The following is an 18,958-nucleotide window of genomic DNA, read 5'->3' as shown; positions in this document are numbered from 1 at the left end:
AATGTTTGCCTTTAAATTACCTTGAATAACTTATCTGTGTGATAATTAAAGCAGCTTGTCTTTTAAAAGCAATTTTCTAGCATTTTCAATCTCAAACAAATAATTGATTAGTTGAGGAAGTAACTAACAGATTAATCAGCAATAAAAATCATTGCTCTTGATAATTTCCTGTGTCCTCCATATTATTTTCATTTCATTAACAAAATATAACTAATTCTAATAATTTGAACAGCCAGTACTGACATGCAGCACATTATTGTGAACTTCTAGCTCTGTATTTTATTTTGACAGGTCTAGCAGGAACTCTGAGGTGTTATTGAGTTAGTTTTGTCACTTTAAAGCTCGGGGCACCTGTTGTTAAGGCAGGACTCCACACAAAAATCCTCTGCGCTCAGACAGACACACACCAATCACAAGTTCCAACCCGCATCACATGGAGAGGAGACTTTTCTACAGATCAGAGCTGAGCTGGACACTGGTGGAGTTTGGGATGAAACAGTGAAACAGAAGGAGAGCCCTTGGATTAATTTATCTCTCTTCGTTTTGACCATCGGACACTTTTTACGCTTCAGGACTTGTTCGGCTGCGATGTTTCAGGATCCAACAGCAGGTGTGTCACTTTGTCTGGTTATTTGTAGCGTCTGTTGGGGTTGATACAAAAGCAGATTGATGCTGATAAATCGTTAAGACTAATATTTTTTGTAAAGAAAGAGGAGAGATGTGTGGAGAAAGACTGCATACTGCACACATGGAAATTCACGCGAACTCCGTTCACACTGCGTAAGTTAATGTTGCGTCGTTTGCTGGCTGGATAGTCTCCCTGTTCTTGAGGCAAAATTACTTTAACCCTTTTCTATTATCTTAACCCAACAATTCGGCAAACATCAAATACACGGAGGATGTATAATTTCACACAACTCCAGATTTAGAGTTATTCTTCCATTAGAGACAAATAGTTGCGCGATCTGGAGAAGTGGCTGCATAAATCAAGATTTAATGACAAAAGTTTTGCCTGGTTGTGTAATATCGGAGCCGAATTAACTAGTCGACCTTAGTGACCAAACTGTCTCAATGTGGATCGAACTCGTTTTGTTTTATTTCACCAATAGCGACAGAACATCAGTCAAAGGGATATTTAAAGAGAAGTGTCGCCTTGTTCTCCAATTACGCACAGACAGGGAGAAGACCTGTGATTATTTTTCTGTTTCCCACCCTCTGATCTAAACAGACACTTTGGCTCATATTCCAAAGTACAGAACCTGTAGGCTATTCACCAGTTGTAACATCAGACACAGAGGCTGTAAGTCAAACAGGCACATTTGGAAGTGTGAAATGTGTAACTACTGGTTTTAAAATGAAAGCTCCATGTCTTGTGTGAAGTGCTGTGTTGTGTCTGTGTGTTCACTGCACTCCCAAACACACACTGTAACCCACTCAGCTGAAGTCTGGTCTGCTCTGTCAGACTGAGCTGTGGACTGTAAATGCTGTAATTATTGTATTAAGATCAAAACTACTGAGACTTACTCAACACTGAATAACTGCTTCATTGAATTACCTCACACATTGCTCAAAACACTGAGCTGTTTGGGAAATACAATAGGAACTGTTCAGCTACACCTCAGTTCTTCTGGCTGAGCGTTTCCCTCCAGATTGTTGTTATTGTCAGTTTTAAGGGAAATGAGGAAAATCAAATGGCAATTATAGTTTTTATAGGAAAAAACCTGAAGGAAGGCAAAGAATAATCCAGTTTTGCTGTCAGAGTTCGTGTCCTCCTGGATCCCACCTGCACATGTGTCATAGCTGTGGAAGGGTCACTGTTGTTGTGGTCAGTCCAGATCAGAATTACAAGTCTTCTCTCTCCTCTGCAGTGCTCTTCATCCCTGCTGTGGTGCCGTGTTTGGTGTGAGAACGAAGCTGAACCAAAGGATCCCAGGTGCCGGGCCTGAGGGCCGCTGGACTGAGAAGGCATGCTTGCTGCCATGCTGCGGCAGAGTACCGGTGGAGGATCAGGAGGAGGTGGCGGTGGTGGTGGAGGTAGTGGAACCAAACTGTCTCTCGGCATCTCCCGACTCTCCAGCTCCAGCTTGGGATCGTCGGGCTCCTCCAGGATCTCCAAAAGCGGTTTGGTGAGCTCGGACAACCCAGACGTCCCCACCTCAGACCCACACTACATCATGCAGCTGGTCAGCGATGTGCGCAAGTTTGCTGACGTGCTTCTGCAGCTCAAAGAAGTGTTCAACTCCAAAGGTACGAGAAGAGAAAACACAGCAGGTTCAGTCTTTTTTTTTTTTTTTTTTTTTTGCTGCTTTGGTTGATTTTTCTGCTGCTGATGCAACACACTGAACAGTTTGCCAAGGTACAATGTAGTTGTTAAAACTGCATATCAAGCCTGACCCTTTAATTCACCTTCATTAACCTGCTGCTATTTTTCAAAGCGTCTTTGGAGGAAACCTGTCGTAGATGTGGGCTTTTCATTAAGTTACACATGTGAGTGCCTCCAGGTATAAGCAATTTCTGTTTCTGAGCCTTTCCTGCTTTGTTGTTTTATTGTTTGGCTTGAAAACACGACTACGGAATACGCGTAAAGTCGGAGTTTGTGGCGGTGTAGACGAGGAAACAAAAATGCTGAATAGTGTAAGCATAGTAAAAGGGATTTATAACGGAATGTAGCTGCCAGGCCACTTTTGTGTACACACTGTTGCTTTCACCACAATGTACACAGTCCCAGGCCTATCTACCTGTTGTGTGGCTCTGTGGCCTTGGCTGCTCGGTCAGTCAACCGGCCTTATCTTGCTTTTTCTTTGCTTCTTATCTCACATGTAAAGTTGAAAATAATGTGTTGCCATTAGTTTCTTTAACTAGTACAAGTACACCGTGAGAGTTTAGAATGAAACTGTTAGTGCTGTTTTGATCTGTTTAAATAATGATGCAGTGAGTGTTTTTTTCCTGCTCTTTCTTTTAAAGTCTTGAGAAATACATCGTGTAATAAAAACTTAATCAAAGATTGATAGGTTTCAGTTTGACAGAGTTAAGCTTACATGGAAGCAGAGGCTTGGCCGCTGTCTGTAATTGTGTATATTTGTGTGGGTGGTTATGACATTCCTGCTTTGGTATGTTCAGTGTTGGTTTTTGGATCAGACCCAGATTTATTAATCTCCATACACAGGGAGGAAGATGTAAACAAGATGAGGTCGTGGTACATATATATTTACATTTATATATCCTCCTCCATGAACACTGCCATGACACCTAAGCTTTGGAAAAAGGAATTCCATTTTTTATTTTTTTTTTGGTCTAGAGAGGTCAGTAGAGGTGCTTGACCTGGTAGGACAACATTACAGAGAGCAGCTTGAGAGACTTTTCAGTGTCCTGTCAGTATGCTGCAGATCAAAGCAGTAAATCACCGTGTGCTTGAATGATGTCTGGAGCTTTATGGGGCAGAAGAAGCCTTTGTTCGAGAAACATAGCTTAAGCTTGACCGTTTCCGTGTCCGACTCAGTCAAGTTTAATCAGGTACAGTTGTGATTTGGGCCTGTTTTAACCCTTTGATGCGCAGTGTAGGTCAGGAGATACCAATTTTCCATTGGATTTGGGTCACTTTTGACCCATGTTGTGCATCAAAGGGTTAATAGCAGATTAAACGTGATCAACATCCACATGCAAGCACAGGTTGGAGCTATGCAACGGGGCTACATAGCTAAGATGCTGGATGCTTTGGCTTTGCCGCTTGCCATCAAAAAACTGGTTTATAATCAGTGTTTGTGTAATTACAATTATAACTGACTCTAAGTAGAACATAGTTTGAAACTTCATTTCGGTAACTGTTAGTCTAGTAAACACAGGCTACTCTTTGTGCAAATGTGGTGACTCAGATACCAACATGTGATTGTAAAGCAGAGAATTCCCCTTAGAGGGCTCATTTTGGCAAAGTACAGGAAGGAGCAGATTTGGTGAAAACAAGGCAGATTACAGTGTAGTAAATAAAACAGTGTACTGTAAGAAAAAGATTTTGGTAAAAGCAAATAGAATTTGCCAGTATTATTCCACTTCTCAGTGTAACAGGACAAGTCTAATTTCTCCCAAACTTGAGCCGAAGTTTGATCTGAAATTTGTGCTTTATTTTCTATCCGGCCGCTTCGTGCCTGTTGTGTCATTGTTAAGGTTTAGCGCTCGAGGGCTTTAGGAGAGCGTGCTAACAGATTGTTGGGAGTCGCCGACTTGTGCTGTGATTGGATGTGATTTAAATCCCCCTCTAATTTATGGCCATATTGTCTCTGCAGCGTTTCACAATAGTTCAAACCTCTCATTGCCCCGGCCACTCACCAAAACCAAAGAGAACCCTCTTTAAAAAAAAAAAACAAAAACACAGAGGCAATAGTCACGAGCAATAGTCAACTTAGAGTCCTGAACTCTTCGCAACAGTGCCTGCATTCACAGTCAATGATGTGCGTCTGACACCCATTGTCCCAGGAGGCATCTCCAGACTAGCATGCTCCTGCTAACTCGCAGAAATGATTCTTTCCCAAGTCAAGAATAGCTGCAGGCTGCACGATTGATCCCTTGGGGGCTTTACTCCGAGCCAGTGTTTTGTTTTTCTAGCAATGCACATCAGCCTTAAATGGTAATTATTACAACGAGGCTCTTCACTTGTGGTTGCAGTCAGTGACGCATGACTGAATCTTGTTTTTTGCCTGAGAATAAATTGTTTGTGCGCTGTCAGGTCAGTGTGCAGGACACGTCATCTTCACAGTGTGACAGACTTTCATTCATTTTTTTTTGAGGTTGTGACCTTGTCCTTGTGAAGGACATGTCAGTAATTGGAGGGGATTATTATTTTGAAGGTTGCTCTTAACAGGGGTCACAGAGGATGTTTGGAGAGCAGATGAGCTGTGGAGGTGGTCTCTGTGGCCTTTGTGTTTGACAGTGAGTGGGGCCTCTGAGGCTCTCCATCATAAGATTAGCAAACATTCGAGCCGAGCACGTCTTCATTGGACAAACAGAAGAGCCCGCGCTGTTTTGGAGTGTCGGTGTTTTTCTGGAGCTCTGCAGAAGATTGCCGTGCCTTTATCATCATCTATTTTAGGAGAGAGGGTGTTGTTGTGGCCGCCTGGTTTAATAGGACAGGTGTGTCATCTGTGTTTTTATGCTCTGACTCTGCCAAGCAGAATGATGGGCAATTTAATGTGTCAGCTGCTGAACAATGAAAACTGCAACAGTGAGCAGGTCCCTCAGTGAAGGAGAGGAGAACAGGGTGTTGCAGGTAAGCTTTTTAAACTGAATGCTGCACTTGATGATACAGAGAACAATCATCTCAAGCTTCTCTGCTCTTGTATCTTCTCCAAATTTGCACCCTAATATGGAAGTTTTGCATTTTTCTCTTATGTGCTGATTGCTTTTGAAGTAATATACTGTCACTGTCACTTGGAAAATGTTAAAATTAAGTCACAAATCACTCACTTCTTTGCTCCACTACATCTCCAGATTCCCTCGTCTTACTTTTACACAGTGGTAGAATTTCATCTCAGAGGCCCAAATTGCACTTTTTAATTTCACTACATTTACACTACCAGTCAAAAGTTTGGACACACCTTCTTATTCAGTGGTTTTTATTTAATTATTTTACACATTGTAGATTAACACTGAAGGCATCAAAACTATAAAATAATACATATGGATTTATGTTGTAAACAAAAGAGTGTTAATCTTAAGTATTAATCTACAATCTAGAAAATAATACAAATAAATAAAAAGCATTGAATGAGAAGGTGTGTCCAAACTTTTGACTCGCAGCGTGTATTAAACGTTGAGTCACTAATTAAGATTCTTGTACAATAATATATAGATACCTTATTAAAACATGATGTTTCATTAATTAAGCTACAAAGCAGTTGAAACAAGTATAATGGAAACTGCTAATCACTTTATCAGTTAGTTGACTGACAGAAAACAGGCAGCTGTCTTGATATTGATTGATTCATATTGTCTTGAACATTTGTGACAACATGTGCCACTATTTTGGGATTATTTTATTTTTTTTTTTTTTTTTTACCAACCAAACAATCAATCCGTCAGCAGATTCATCCATAATAAAAAATAATCATTAGTTGCAATTGGATGAAAATATTGCAAAATGGGCTCCACCTCAATCAAATGCAACAGTAAAATCCTGCTTATACATTATTGCATGAAAAATAGTAATGTTGCATACATACGCTACCAGTCAAAAGTTTGGACACACCTTCTCATTCAGTGCTTTTTATTTATTTGTATTATTTTCTACACTGTAGATTAATACTGAAGATTAATGCTTTTTTGTTTGAAACATAATTCCATATGTATTATTTTACAGTTTTGATGTCTTCAGTATTAATTTACAATGCATAAAATAATTAAATAAAAACCACTGAATGAGAAGGTGTGTCCAAACATTTGACTGGTAGTGTAGGTATAACAGTAACACTGGACTTTTTAATATTTAAAGTATATTTTCATGAGAATGCTACTTCCTCCACCAGAACAAACGTCCCACTTGCTGCTTCACTATTCTTAAACACGTTGACAGACTGTGATATTAACTTCCTTTTAAACCAGATATTTTACCATCCTTTATTTGAGGGAAATCAGCTCGCATTCCAGTGCAGCACTTTGACTGTCCAAGCGTGGACCCAAGTCTTGCTAACTCTCAATAACTGCACAGTCCCAATATATCTTTTTTAAAATAAAGACTGCGGTGAGTTACACAAGCGTGAAACCAGCTGCGTCATCAACTGTCATAGTGTTAATTTCCTCCGTGTTAATGGATGACTTGTACACCTGCACTCTGAAAGTCAACTGCATGTTTTGCTTTGAGTCACTGGTCTCCTCAGTTAATCAGGGAATGTGTGGTTCTGGGTTTTAATGATTAACAGGTAGCTACTAAAAATATTCTGCAGATGTTATATAATGTACTATGATACTGTAATGCCCCTGTCAACTGAAGAAAAATGTTCTAAGAGTTACTGTTTTTCTATTTCTCTTTAAATCATTGCCATAAAACTAAAAGCTACAGTCAGGGCTCTGATGGTAAATCTTACCGAGTTGCGTTTTGGGTTTGTTCTGGTACCTTTAGTTGAAATATGATGTGAAGATGTGGGAAAATACGTGCTTCTTCTCTTTTTTGGAAACCAGCTGAGTGTTCTACGTGATGCAAAAAGCTATGTGGGAAAGTAGTTCTGCTCCAGGTCCTCAGAGAAAGCCTTAATGCTATTTTAGTAATTTGTATTCCAAATCACCCCTTGTGAAATAGCAGCCTAAAATTAGCCCTACTTGGGCTTTTCGCTAACCATTCCAGACTTTCTTAATGGCTGCAGCAATGCTCTGTTTAGACAGTCTATCCCTCTGGGTCTGGGATCCACTGTAAAGCACTGCGAGCTTCTTCTTGCCTCCAAAAAGTTCCTTTTATGGTTCTTTTACTGTGCCCATACTTTAAGTCACTGTAAATTATCCTGAGCACAAGACGACAAGCCTTTGTTGTCTCCTGAATATCTAGTTACATTTATGGCTCGGAATTGTGCATTTTCCACAGATCTTTTAAGATTTAATCATACTGTACACTTATCTTGCTAATTAAGCTGCCTATCAGGATTTATTACATTAGCCTAATTGTTCTGGGTGATCCTTGTTGAAAAGCACAGCTGTTTGTCTCAGCATTAGTTGGTGTGCTGGGGTGAGGTCTCTGGATTGAAAACCCCCCCCAGGATTAAAGTGCAGACTATTGTGACATATGGCAGCTCCTTTTATCCCGTCTGCCTCAGGAAACAAAGCACAAAATGATATACTGTACACGGCACCATGAGCTGAAAATCTATCCTTTGACGTTGGCTAATGTGTGCAGAGATGGCACGCTGTATGCAGGTGGCAAAACCATGCTGACCTGTCAAATTTAATAGCCCAGCTGAAGTTAAAGATTTGCAAGTTGTTTTCAAGTTGGAACCCCAAGGAGCTCCCTCTCTGTGTGTCTCTCCCTCCTTTCCTCTCAGGAGATTTATGGTTATGGGCACTGTTTTTGCAGAGGCAGCTCTGTTCCAGGAGGCTGTCGATGTCTGCCACACACTAAGATGAAGCTCCAGGATTCCCACACTGCTGGTTGTGGACTCTGTTCTTGAGAAACGGAGTGCATGAGGCTCCATGTATAGATATAGTGGAAGTTTCTTTTTATCTAACTCTAAAGTACTGGTACAAACATTTGTTTTCTTAAATGTGCATGAAAAAAAAAGATATTACTCAGAACGGGGACAGCAGATTTAGCCCAGACCTCCCCTCGTTCCTTTGGATTAAAACTTAAAACGAAGATGGCAAATTTGTGCTCAGAATGAGCTTAAGTATCCCCCGTGTTTGTCCCTGTATTGGATTAAATGCCTAAAAGCCATTCCTAAACTACATATGTGGTGCAACTTATTTATCCATTTGACACGGATATCTGAACTAATAGCGATGAAAGATCTAACTCTCTTGATTGATTCTGTGCACTAATTTGTAGCTTGTAAAATTCACATAATGCATGTTTTTTTTCTGGTTGAAAGTAAATTAACTCAGCAAAAGCAGTTTCTCTCATCCTGCCTGTTCTTTTTGTGGAAGACGCAGGTTTTTCTCCATATAAATTAGACGATACTAAACCCATCTGACACTTACAGCAAAGCCATTCAGAAGGGCTACACTGAAGTCTTTGTGTTGTGTGATTCAAGAGCATATCCATTAGAGCAGAGTGACTTCTGGAAAATATCTCATTTCAATTGTTCTGACAGACATTGTGATTTGATTTGCAATGTATTTTCTTTAAAAGTTCTGCTTTCGTTCAATATCAACAAGGAGGACGGCTGTAAAACTATCAGCACAACAGTTTAAACCCTTGTTCGGATGTGCTGCATAACATAGATCCTAACCTGCAGTCTAACTATATCCCAACTGCACTATTTCATTGGATTTTTATTTGAAAATCTTTAATTATTCTGCCCTATTTTCTATCAATGTGGGATATTTTTACCTTCTATGCACTGTACCTCCTTTTTGTTAACGTTAGGTGTGTCAAGAGAGATTCTATAAAGAAGACTTAGCTACAGTGAGCAGATGAGATGGTGCTGGTGCAGTTTGAGCCTCTTATCAAGATAAGCAGTGGTGAGTGATTCTTATCAGATTCTTGTCTGCATCATTTGTTTCAATTCAATGGGTAGCGGGAGCTATATTAAGCATAATTGGCTTTGTTTTTCTGTCAGAGCCAAACTCAGGGCGTGCTCGCATGTGACTGGGTCAGCCCCATGCTGGCTACAACTCATAACTTATTAAAGGCCAGTGAAGCTGATGGAAGAGAGAGGGATAACCAGCCATTGTCTTTGTTCTCCACATTTAGTCATTTTGGGAACTCTGTGGCTTTGCAGAGATGTTGGGGTAAACAGACAAAGCATGAAGCATAACTAGGACCAGTTCCTGTCTTGTAAGACTCATATTAGCCCTCATTGTGGTGCAGAAAGGACGAAAGTGGAACTATTGAAGTGCGATTTAACTTGCTAGAGTTTCTCCAAACCGTGTTTTCTTCTAGCCTGTGAGCACTGAAATCTGCATATTTCATGACTAATGCAACAGGAAGCCACTTAGTATTATTTTGTGTACCATTTTCGACAAGACAGGCAAGTGGAGGTCAGCATTGATGTGACAGCCCTGAATGCCTTCACTCCCATACAAAGTCTGTTTTTGCACAAGCTCCTAATTGTAGCCATGGTAAGAAACAAAACGCTGCCTTGTGCTCTCAGTGGGCCCGTGCTTTTCTTAAACTCTTCAGATGTTCCACTTTTTGTTCTTGAAATGGTTGGTGTGTTTGTCCCAGCTCCCTTCTTTCTATAAGCAGTGCAGCTCCATCTGCATGCATCTCCCTGAAGTCCGTTCTTTGTTCACACAAACTTGGAATCAGCAAATGTTTCTTTAATTGACTGAAATGTACTATTGCAGTCAATTAAGCGCCTTGACAGTTATGAAAGTAACTGTTCTCTTTAAGCTTTCTGTTGCACAAACCCCATTCTCTCAGGATTAGGATGCTGGTAAAGCTAAACAGTGTCCTCTTGTTCTCAATGCCATGTTTGCCCCCCAACCTCAGCCCCCTCACCTCCCAATTCTATCCCTTGACAGGTGTACTAAAGGGGCCCATCTCTGCACTTGTTAGAAAGATCTCCCAACTCCCTGGCCTGCCTACATTACACAGCTTCTGTAGCCTCTTCAGCCTAATGCCTGACCAGTTTGGCTGCCAGCTAGAGGTTGCACGGTGGGGGGATTTGCAGTTTCTCTTAAAGAAAGCATAGTTGGAATGCCAGCCTTCAGAGCTTTGCATCAACAGTGGGCGGCGGCGGTGGTGATGTGGGGGGAAATCTAGAGAGAAAGGTTGCCTGTCTTTCCTCACTGTGACAGACAGCTCCAAAGAGAAATGAAAGAGGGGGAAAAACAAATTCCTCACTCCACACTGGGTATCTCATTTATATGCGAAGGACTAAACAGAGAAATATCCAAGGGTAAATATGTCTCTTGATTAGAAAGAGATCTTGGAACATTTTTACGCTATCAGACAGTCGTTTGATCTTTATTATTGGAGTTTGCAAAATGTGCTATAATGCTGTGCCCCTTTCTTTTAGATTAATAGCAAGCATTTGAGCCTTTACTGTTTATAATTCTTCATTTGCTTCTGGTTTTCTCAGCTAACACCTAACAAGCCTGACAAAGGCTGCAGCTTGTAGAGTGCGAACAAAAACACCCCTCACCCAGGTGGAAGGTGCTGTGTGTCTAGCCTAGGGGTCCTTCTTTTAAATGCCAGCTCTTTGTGCATGCAGTCATGGGAGAAATGGCTTCAAAGGTGAAGTAACAGGGAATGCCTCGGTATGAGTATAGAAGTCCGGGAAGGCAAAGTTCCCCTGCCTTTTACCAGCTGCATGTAATCTGCTAATCCGCCGAGTGGACCGCCGGTGGTCTGACGACAGAGGTGGAACAGGGCCGCTGACCACAGGAAGTATGTAGTGGAAGGGGGGGATATCAGGCGATGCATGGGCCACCCATTGCAGTGACCCTGCAGAGTGCTAAAGGTTAAGTGGACCTATTCCTCAAGGCTGCCTTATAGTTGTGCAAATAGTTCAAATTTGGATTGGGTCATTTTTAGGTGCAAGATGTCGTACTGGTGAGGAGAAGAATGTGGCATTTCACCCCAGCCAATTAAAGAAGAATTCATTTGAACAAAACAAAGGTTATTGAGTCACACAGTGATTGATTGTTGAACCCACATTTGGTTGCTCATCTTTTGAAGAAGGGCCAAATCTCATTGGAGCCTCTTGAAATCCAACGATTCCATAGCTTTTGATGAATTCACAACTTCTTTGAAACAACTGCTGCCTTAGAGTACTGGTTGGTTATTTGGGGGGTGAGTAGAAGGAATGTCCAGCTGGGGTCTGACTCAATAGGACACATGGAGAGGTTTTGATTGATATTAGTCATGGCTTGCCTGTCCAACACACTATTTAGCCCCCTCGGCCATGAGCTGCTCCCATTTGATCGGACCTCTGCAGACCCGGTTGTGACATGTTTAGTGATTTCACACTTGCTTTGTGGCAATAAGCACCCTCCGCTCTCTCGAATGTTTTGGAGCATAAATAATACATTGCTCCCGTGATTTGCAATGCATGGCTGAGCATAGCTAGGTTCGCAGCGAGAGGAATGTTGCCAAGTCATATTGTGTCAGGCCCAAGTGGAAGTTTTGTGCTTCGGAGGGTCAGGCCATTGATGCTAAGTCCCTAAAAGTGAGTTACCATATGGTCCACATCAAGGAAAATAATCAGCATTTTTTATTTTAGCATTGATGTTCTTGCACAACAAAAACATGCCTTCTTATTATATAGTAGTCCATATGTTGTGGGGAAGAACTTATTATACAGCTGAGCATAGCTTCGCCTTGGTAGAGTCTGTGGCCTTGCATACCATGTTGGTTTTGCATGTATTACAAGTCAGAACTGGAGATGCTCTTCTGAAGCGTGTTAGACTGTACGTTGGTTGACAACAGTTTATTTAACTTGGTTTAAAAAGAATAATTGAGTATTGCATCAATCCTGCAAGGCTACATTAGACCTAGATAGTGGCCTGCACTTTAATGCAATACACCATTTTAATAAAACGCCTTAGTGACCTGTGGCAGCAGGAGTTTGGGAGTGTTGGAAAAGCCTCAAAATATTTTTTTGTTCATAAGTGAGGGGGTTAGAAACAGAATGGTCTAGCCCACAAAAAAAATAAAATTTGGAGAGAGTTTTATATGATTTATGTAATATTTTATGGTCTAAATTTTAGTGGCAAAGTGGTCTAACCCACAACCCAAATGTAGTGTTAAAGCGGCGCTTCGAATGTTAGACCATTCTTCAAAACACAAAACTTTAAACCCATTTTTTCTGAAAAACTACAGAAAATGGGTTAGACACTCTGCTTCCAAACCCTTCAATTGGCCCAGCAATATTGCTGTGGCTACAGATTTTATACTCCCCAATAGTACCCCCTCACATACTGTGTAGACTAAATGGGAATTCTTTCTATACCAGATTGTCAGGTCAAAATATTGTCAAATGGGAGGCTATGGCTTTATTTTTGTCAGGCAAATGTCATAAGCGTATGTGCTCCATCAGATTTTTCTTTTTGTTATTAAGGTGTCATCTCGATGGTGAATGATCTGACAGTGTTTTCATTATGGATCCCCCTCCACCCCTCACTCCTGCAACTCCCGTCCCTGCTCCCAAACAAGAGGCTGGAATGTTGGGTTTCCATGACGCTAATGAAGTAAAAACCTGGCAATGTGTTGCTGGCAGCCTCTGAGCAGCTCCTGATCCACGGCCTCCTTCTCATCAGGATCAGACTCTGATCCCCCTGTAGCCTTCATTCACCAGGGCTTATTATGCCCAGGAATGTCTCTCACTCTCTGCTTCTCTCATAACCCCCGCTGGAGCAGGGATGTGGGGTGCAGGGGTAAATTTGGGACAAATCCCGAGGGAGAGAACTACCCCAAATAACACACAACCCCCTTCCTCTTTTTTTTTTTTCCTGACTCCCATACTCACCAAAACTCCTCCCCTATTACTCCTTACAATCCTCCCACTGCTAACTATCACACTTGGACAAAGACACACACACACAAACTCCAGTCCCTCTTTCCCGTGAAAAGTGAAAAGCTGTCGTTGTGATTTATTGTTCCATAAATGCTTCATGTGGCAGGCCCATGAGGCGACCAGTCCCACTGTTTGCTATTGGCCCCAGGGACAATAGTGAGTTTTCGGCACTCAAACAAGTCCTCACTCCAAAGTCTGCACACTTCCCTGGGGAAAAACTGAGCGATCTTCCCAGCGGCTTGTTTGTTTTTTGCCAGCTTTGAGATGGCCTTCAACTAATATTTGCAAATTGAAATGTCTTCTGTCACTGCAACTATATATATATCCTCAGAAGTTTACTCTTCAAATTTTCCCATCTTAAAAATGACAATGCCTCTTCTGAAACAAAACACACCCGTCAGATGCTCTCTTTACAGGCCCTCCCCGGTGGGAACGGGTCGTCTTCTCTTTGTGTCTCACCCAGAATGGCAGTTGAGGGGTTAAATAATCAGTCTCTGTACATTATCCTGTGTCCTGCTGGGCTGGTGGACACAACCATAATGTCTTGCTAATTAGCCTCCATTTAGGATCTTCCAATAGGCCACACAACTGCCATTGACGATTGAAGCTCATGGAGCTTTGCAAAGGAAGACCCTCTGTCTCATGGGCATTCATGGTTTAGGCTTGTCCTTAATAAACCTCTGGCCTGCCTGGACTCGACGCCTCCGGGACTCGGGATTCAGTTACTCGTCAGATGAATGGGGGGTGTATAGCCTGTGTGGGGATGATTTAGGCCATTGTGTGTATGTTGTCATTCAAAGGATAATGTCCATAAATGGGACCTAAACTGACCAGGACCAATTAAGGGCTTAAGGGTTGAAGCGGCTCGTTGTAAACTTTGACCCTTATCAAATCATTGTGGGATGGAGTCCCCATATAATGTTATGGGAGATGAATTCTATGGGAAAGCTGGGGTCCGTTTACAAAAGAGGATCAAAATGGATCAAAGTACATAAAGTACTTTCTTTTAAACATTTTGAGTCTTTTTGACAACTCATATCCATCAGTTCTCACAGTGCCAGTGCAAATGTGGAAAACACCATTCAGTGGTCTGAGTTGGGGCCTGAAAACAAGTGTACATGTCCCACCACTACAAAATAACTTCTCTCTTGTTTTGTCATTTTTTGAATGACAAAACAATCCAGCCTGCCAACGCTAAGAATAGCCCTTTCTGTACACCCATGTGCACGGATTGTCCAGAAGTACTGAGCCTCAGTTTGATGTGTGGTTGTGCCAGAGGTGCACCGCTGGCCCTTTTCCTGCCTCGTGGGGAGTTGGGCAGCTGAAACAAAAAAGCAAGAATCTTGCGTCATCAAAAACCACCAGGTCTTTGGCACTGGAAGGAGTTGTGCATGGCATCTGATGAAGATGGATGAAGATGGTTGCTATAGAGAAAGATAGGACTGTCCATGTCCTGTGGAGAAGCTTTTGGCAGGCTAGGAGCAACGGGGCATATTGGCAGAGAGTAGTTCACATGGTAGTGGGACAGTCTGGGATTTGTGCTTGTCTTGTGTAATTATATTGGTAATAAGTTGCTCATTTTGCTGTGTGTAGGGATTTTTAAGGTATTTATTGCTGAGCTGATTGGTTTGCATGTGCTTTTTGTTCACCTGGAGTCACCTCTTGACCTCTGTGTGAATTACTGTGCTATAACCTTCATTCATAACATTCAACCAGGTCTTTGGGTTTTAGTTATGTGGTCCATTGTTGATCTGCAAGATTTGGTACATTGAAGTTGTAAATTAGCAGCATATTTGGTCAGTTTTGGAGAAACTTTTGCTCGTAGAGTCCTCTAAGGGATATATATCTTTCTTCTTATTACACATTTTATAGTTCTCTATAGCTTTTTTGATAGTAAGTGGGTGAGTTTGGTACAGCTTTTTTTTTTTTTTAACCTGATCTGTTGGTCAGTGTGAACTTGTCACAGCCCGGTCAGTTGGCTGGATTTCCGGGTCAGGCCTCAGCTAGCATTGTCATAGCGGCCACAAAGACCATTATTAGCCCCACCGGCAGCACTATTTGTCCCACTCCAAAAAAGAGGGCTAACGAATAAAAGAAAAAATGGGCGACAGCTAAAGTCTTTCTGATCCCCCTTTCCATGAAGGGTAATCCGGGAGTGATCGTCAGCACAAAATGTGCCTTTGACTGCCTGTATCCACTCTGTTTGTGTGTTGTTGTTGTTTTTTTTTTGAAGCTGTATTTGGTTGCAAAAGTTGCAAGAAGGTCTGACCGAGAAAGAGCTATTAAATTAAAGACATTTAAACGTGTGACTGTTTAAAACATGATCTGGAAACAACCTGCCGAGCAGCCTAGTGTGTGTTTAGTGTGATTACAGCCTGCCACCGGAACATGTCTTAGTCACAGTGGCAATTATGTGTGTTGTGTGAGAGAGGAGCTGTGTCTCCCCTTTCCCCTTGTGGCCATGCTCGCTGCATCACAACTTAGTCACACTGCCCTGTAGGTTTACAATAAGTAGTAAAGAATACCTTTGTTCATAAACTCATTTGCATTTCGTCATCCATGACCTCATTCCTTGAGAATGCCAAAAGTACATTTTCAAGGTTATGTGATAATACAGTATATTCTGCCCCTTTTGTAATTGCTGGTGACTCACTGTTAGTGAAGAGAGATTGGTTACATACCTGAGATGCCTTCCTTCTCTGGTTAATTGACTAGATAGCAGCTAATTGCGGAAAGACCACAGTGGGTCGTGTTTATTTATGCACTTAGCAGTCAGGTTAGTGTGCAGTACCTCCACCATCCCTGTTTTATGGTCCACTTGTCTTGATGGGCTGTTGAACGCTACAGGGTTGACTACAACTGCTATGAATGTATGTCTGTAGTGTGACACGGCCACCGGTTATACTTTAAACCAATGTAGCTGGAATGTCAGGTAGCGATCCTGTTGCACTTATGTGAAGAAGGAAGTGTTTTGTAAATAGCTGGGTTCTTGGTCCAGTCTGTTCAGGGTTTAAAAGACATGATATCATTGTATTTGTTAACCCTCAGTATTAAATTACAGTAAACGCCAGACTGCTGACAGTTCAAAGCATAATGTAGCACCTTGAAAACCTGTAATTTTCTAGCCTCTTTAATTGCATGCAGCGTTTGACTTGTCGTCATTGTGGTGGAGGAATGAAACAACATCTGATCTCTTATCTTACTGGTCAAAGGTTAACAAGGCTAAAAGATAATGCAGAAGCTCTATATAATATGTCTTTCCCTGTGCCATCCCGTCAAATGGTTGATTAAAGGTTGATTCAGAAAAATATTTCCAAAATCCCAGTATTACATGATGTATATTGTCAAAACATTCAAACAATCGACCTTCCTAACAGTTGTAATGTGTAGATCATCAAAATCATGTTCCAGAAACAGTACTTTTTTGTTTTTATGAAGGGAGGTTGCCAGTAGGATTCCTCTGATTTTAGCATTTATAATGATATCTACTGTAAGGGTTTGATCTGAAAAGGAAATAAAATCACAAGACTTTACTTCACAGAATTGCCTAATATAAAATTGTGACTACCAGCAAGGGTTCAACTATTTAAGGAAAATATCTAATCTATCTAAAGAGATTTTGTGATTCAATTTTTATCAAGCTTCAGATCGATGTTTATTTTTTAATAGATTTACACTGTCAAAATATTAACCGCTCAATATTCTAATGCAAAGAGGAGATATAAATTGCTTCAAAAGTGTATTTGTGATGATTCTGAAATTCTGAAAAGAGATAGAACAATTATCACAAAAACTTTGAGTGTTTTCGTAATGTCCTCCCAGTTGCCATACATCTTTTGTCCTCTGTGGTCAAAATTAAAGTAGATTGTCAATCAAATCTGTGTTACACCTTTAGTCTTACTTCAGTCCAACCCATTACCACACATTTTTTCCCTTCACTTTGGAATTTAGGGCCAAATAGACCTTGTTTACATAAAAGTATATGATGGAAAGAGAAAAAAAAGATTTTATTTGGGGTCAGAATGACAACATGAGGGTTAAATAAAGTTATAATAATAATAAACAAGATCAAATAAGAAAATAACAGAACAGTTCTATAAACAAGCTCTGACACTGAAACAGTTAATTCATGGCACAAGTGCAGCATCTAAGTATTTCACTTTCTGCAATCAAATTAAATAGCGTAATAAAGAGAAGAAAAAAAAAGATCCTGGATCAGACATGCAGCATAATGTATATTCTAAATTGCATGCTTTGTGATTTTTAAATTGCTTCACTATCAGCAGTGTAATGAATGTAGTTTATTGACATGAACAGAGATTCCTCTATCTTAATGTAAATGATGGTTGCTGTAAATGATCATGGTGATTTTATGACTGAGTGAAGTTGAGTACACATTAGTTGGTATAATCAAACTGTCTTTCTGAATTTCCAGAGCACCAGGATTGCCTCCATCAGGCAGTCCATGAGCGACTCGGTGAGCTGCTCCGAGTCCTGAAGGCCATTATCAACAAACACCAGAGCCTCAACTCGGTGGACATCCTCAGTACGGCTGGAACCGTCATCGCCTCGGTCAAAGGTGGGCTGCCTTAAACACATCGTAACTCTGAACTTTCCTGTAAAACATGCCAGCTACTCCTCCACTCTTCCTTTGGTCTGTTTTCTGTCTCGGCTTATCTAATCCTCCCTTCTCCCCTGACAGTCATCTCCCCCCTGGACATTCACTCTTACTGTGCCCTGTCTCTTGCACTGTCTTCCCAAGCCTTAGAAACAGTTTGAAGAACTTCCAGGGGAATGTTTCTGAGGAGATTTCTTTAGCTTCAAAGCGTCGCAGCTCTTTAGAAGTCATTCAAGTGCTTAGAATGCAGTAGCCTGTGTTTCAAACCCCATACAGAGCGTAAGAAAATAATATTTGGGAGTCAGATACTTGATACTTGAAGATGCTGGGAGAAGCGGGTGTCCTTTGTGCTTTGTCTGCCAGTCCAGAGGGAACAACACTGAGAATTCCTATTCAATCCCTCATTCTTTGAGATTATGATCTGGCATGCAGGTCAATTCTTAACTTGGCCGCCACACAAGAATCCCCTGAGTATACCTCGTCTCAATTTGCATTGCAAAGAGGGGCATAGAGGGGCTGCATAGCTTCTTCAAAAGCTTTCACTTAATCAGGAATAGTGACATGATGCAGTGAACAAAGCCTGAAGAGGCTCTGCATATGAATGTGACTTACCTTTGCTGAAATGTTTGGAAGAAGTCCACGTATATTTGGGCGTGTGCATATAGGTGTGCCAAAGACAATTATTAGATTCTTGGAAGTCACTGCTTTCGTGCAGTAGCTCCACTATTCATTTGGCACTCAAACGTGTTGACTAAGAACTTTTTCATTAAGGCTTTTATATTGCAGCTTTGTAGTTGTTCCATAGGAGCTTAGGCTCCTAATGATTTTGCATTAATAAGTGGAAGGATTGTTAAGAATGCCAACTGAAAGGTCACCAGTGGTAAATCTCTGAACACACTCCAGTGATGAATAGTAAACAGGTTTAGCATTGACAGTAACTGTAACCTCTTTTCTACCACTAGGTGGCCAGAATAGCTCACATCTTGACCATCCACCCAGTGACACTATGTCGGATGTGCACTTGTGTCATTACTTTTTGCTACTGAATCTCAAAGCTATTGATGTTACACACAAATAAAATGTCATATTTGGCATTCTACTATTTATGCAGGTGTGTCAAGTAACCTAGAAGTAGTAGCGTTGTGTCCTAAACCTAATTTTAGAGAAAAACTTTTACTGTACATAT

General features: G+C 41.2%; 1 protein-coding gene across 2 annotated transcripts in view; it reads left to right on the top strand.

Annotated features, from left to right (window-relative positions):
- Positions 1-366: 366 nt before the first annotated feature.
- Positions 367-18,958, top strand: part of arhgap29a (Rho GTPase activating protein 29a) — a 41,375-nt gene continuing 22,783 nt past the window's right edge. For both annotated transcript variants that reach the window (XM_023279232.3, XM_023279231.3), the window contains exons 1-3: positions 367-610; positions 1,869-2,247; positions 17,590-17,733. In XM_023279232.3, the coding sequence (XP_023135000.2) occupies positions 1,968-2,247; positions 17,590-17,733 (424 nt within the window). In that variant the 5' untranslated portion in view covers positions 367-610; positions 1,869-1,967. The remainder of the gene's footprint in view (positions 611-1,868; positions 2,248-17,589; positions 17,734-18,958) is intronic.

Source organism: Amphiprion ocellaris, chromosome 22 (assembly GCF_022539595.1).
Source record: "Amphiprion ocellaris isolate individual 3 ecotype Okinawa chromosome 22, ASM2253959v1, whole genome shotgun sequence".
NCBI lineage: Eukaryota > Metazoa > Chordata > Actinopteri > Pomacentridae > Amphiprion > Amphiprion ocellaris.
The sequence above is the reverse complement of the archived record's forward strand: the minus strand, read 5'-3'. Positions and strand labels throughout refer to the sequence as shown.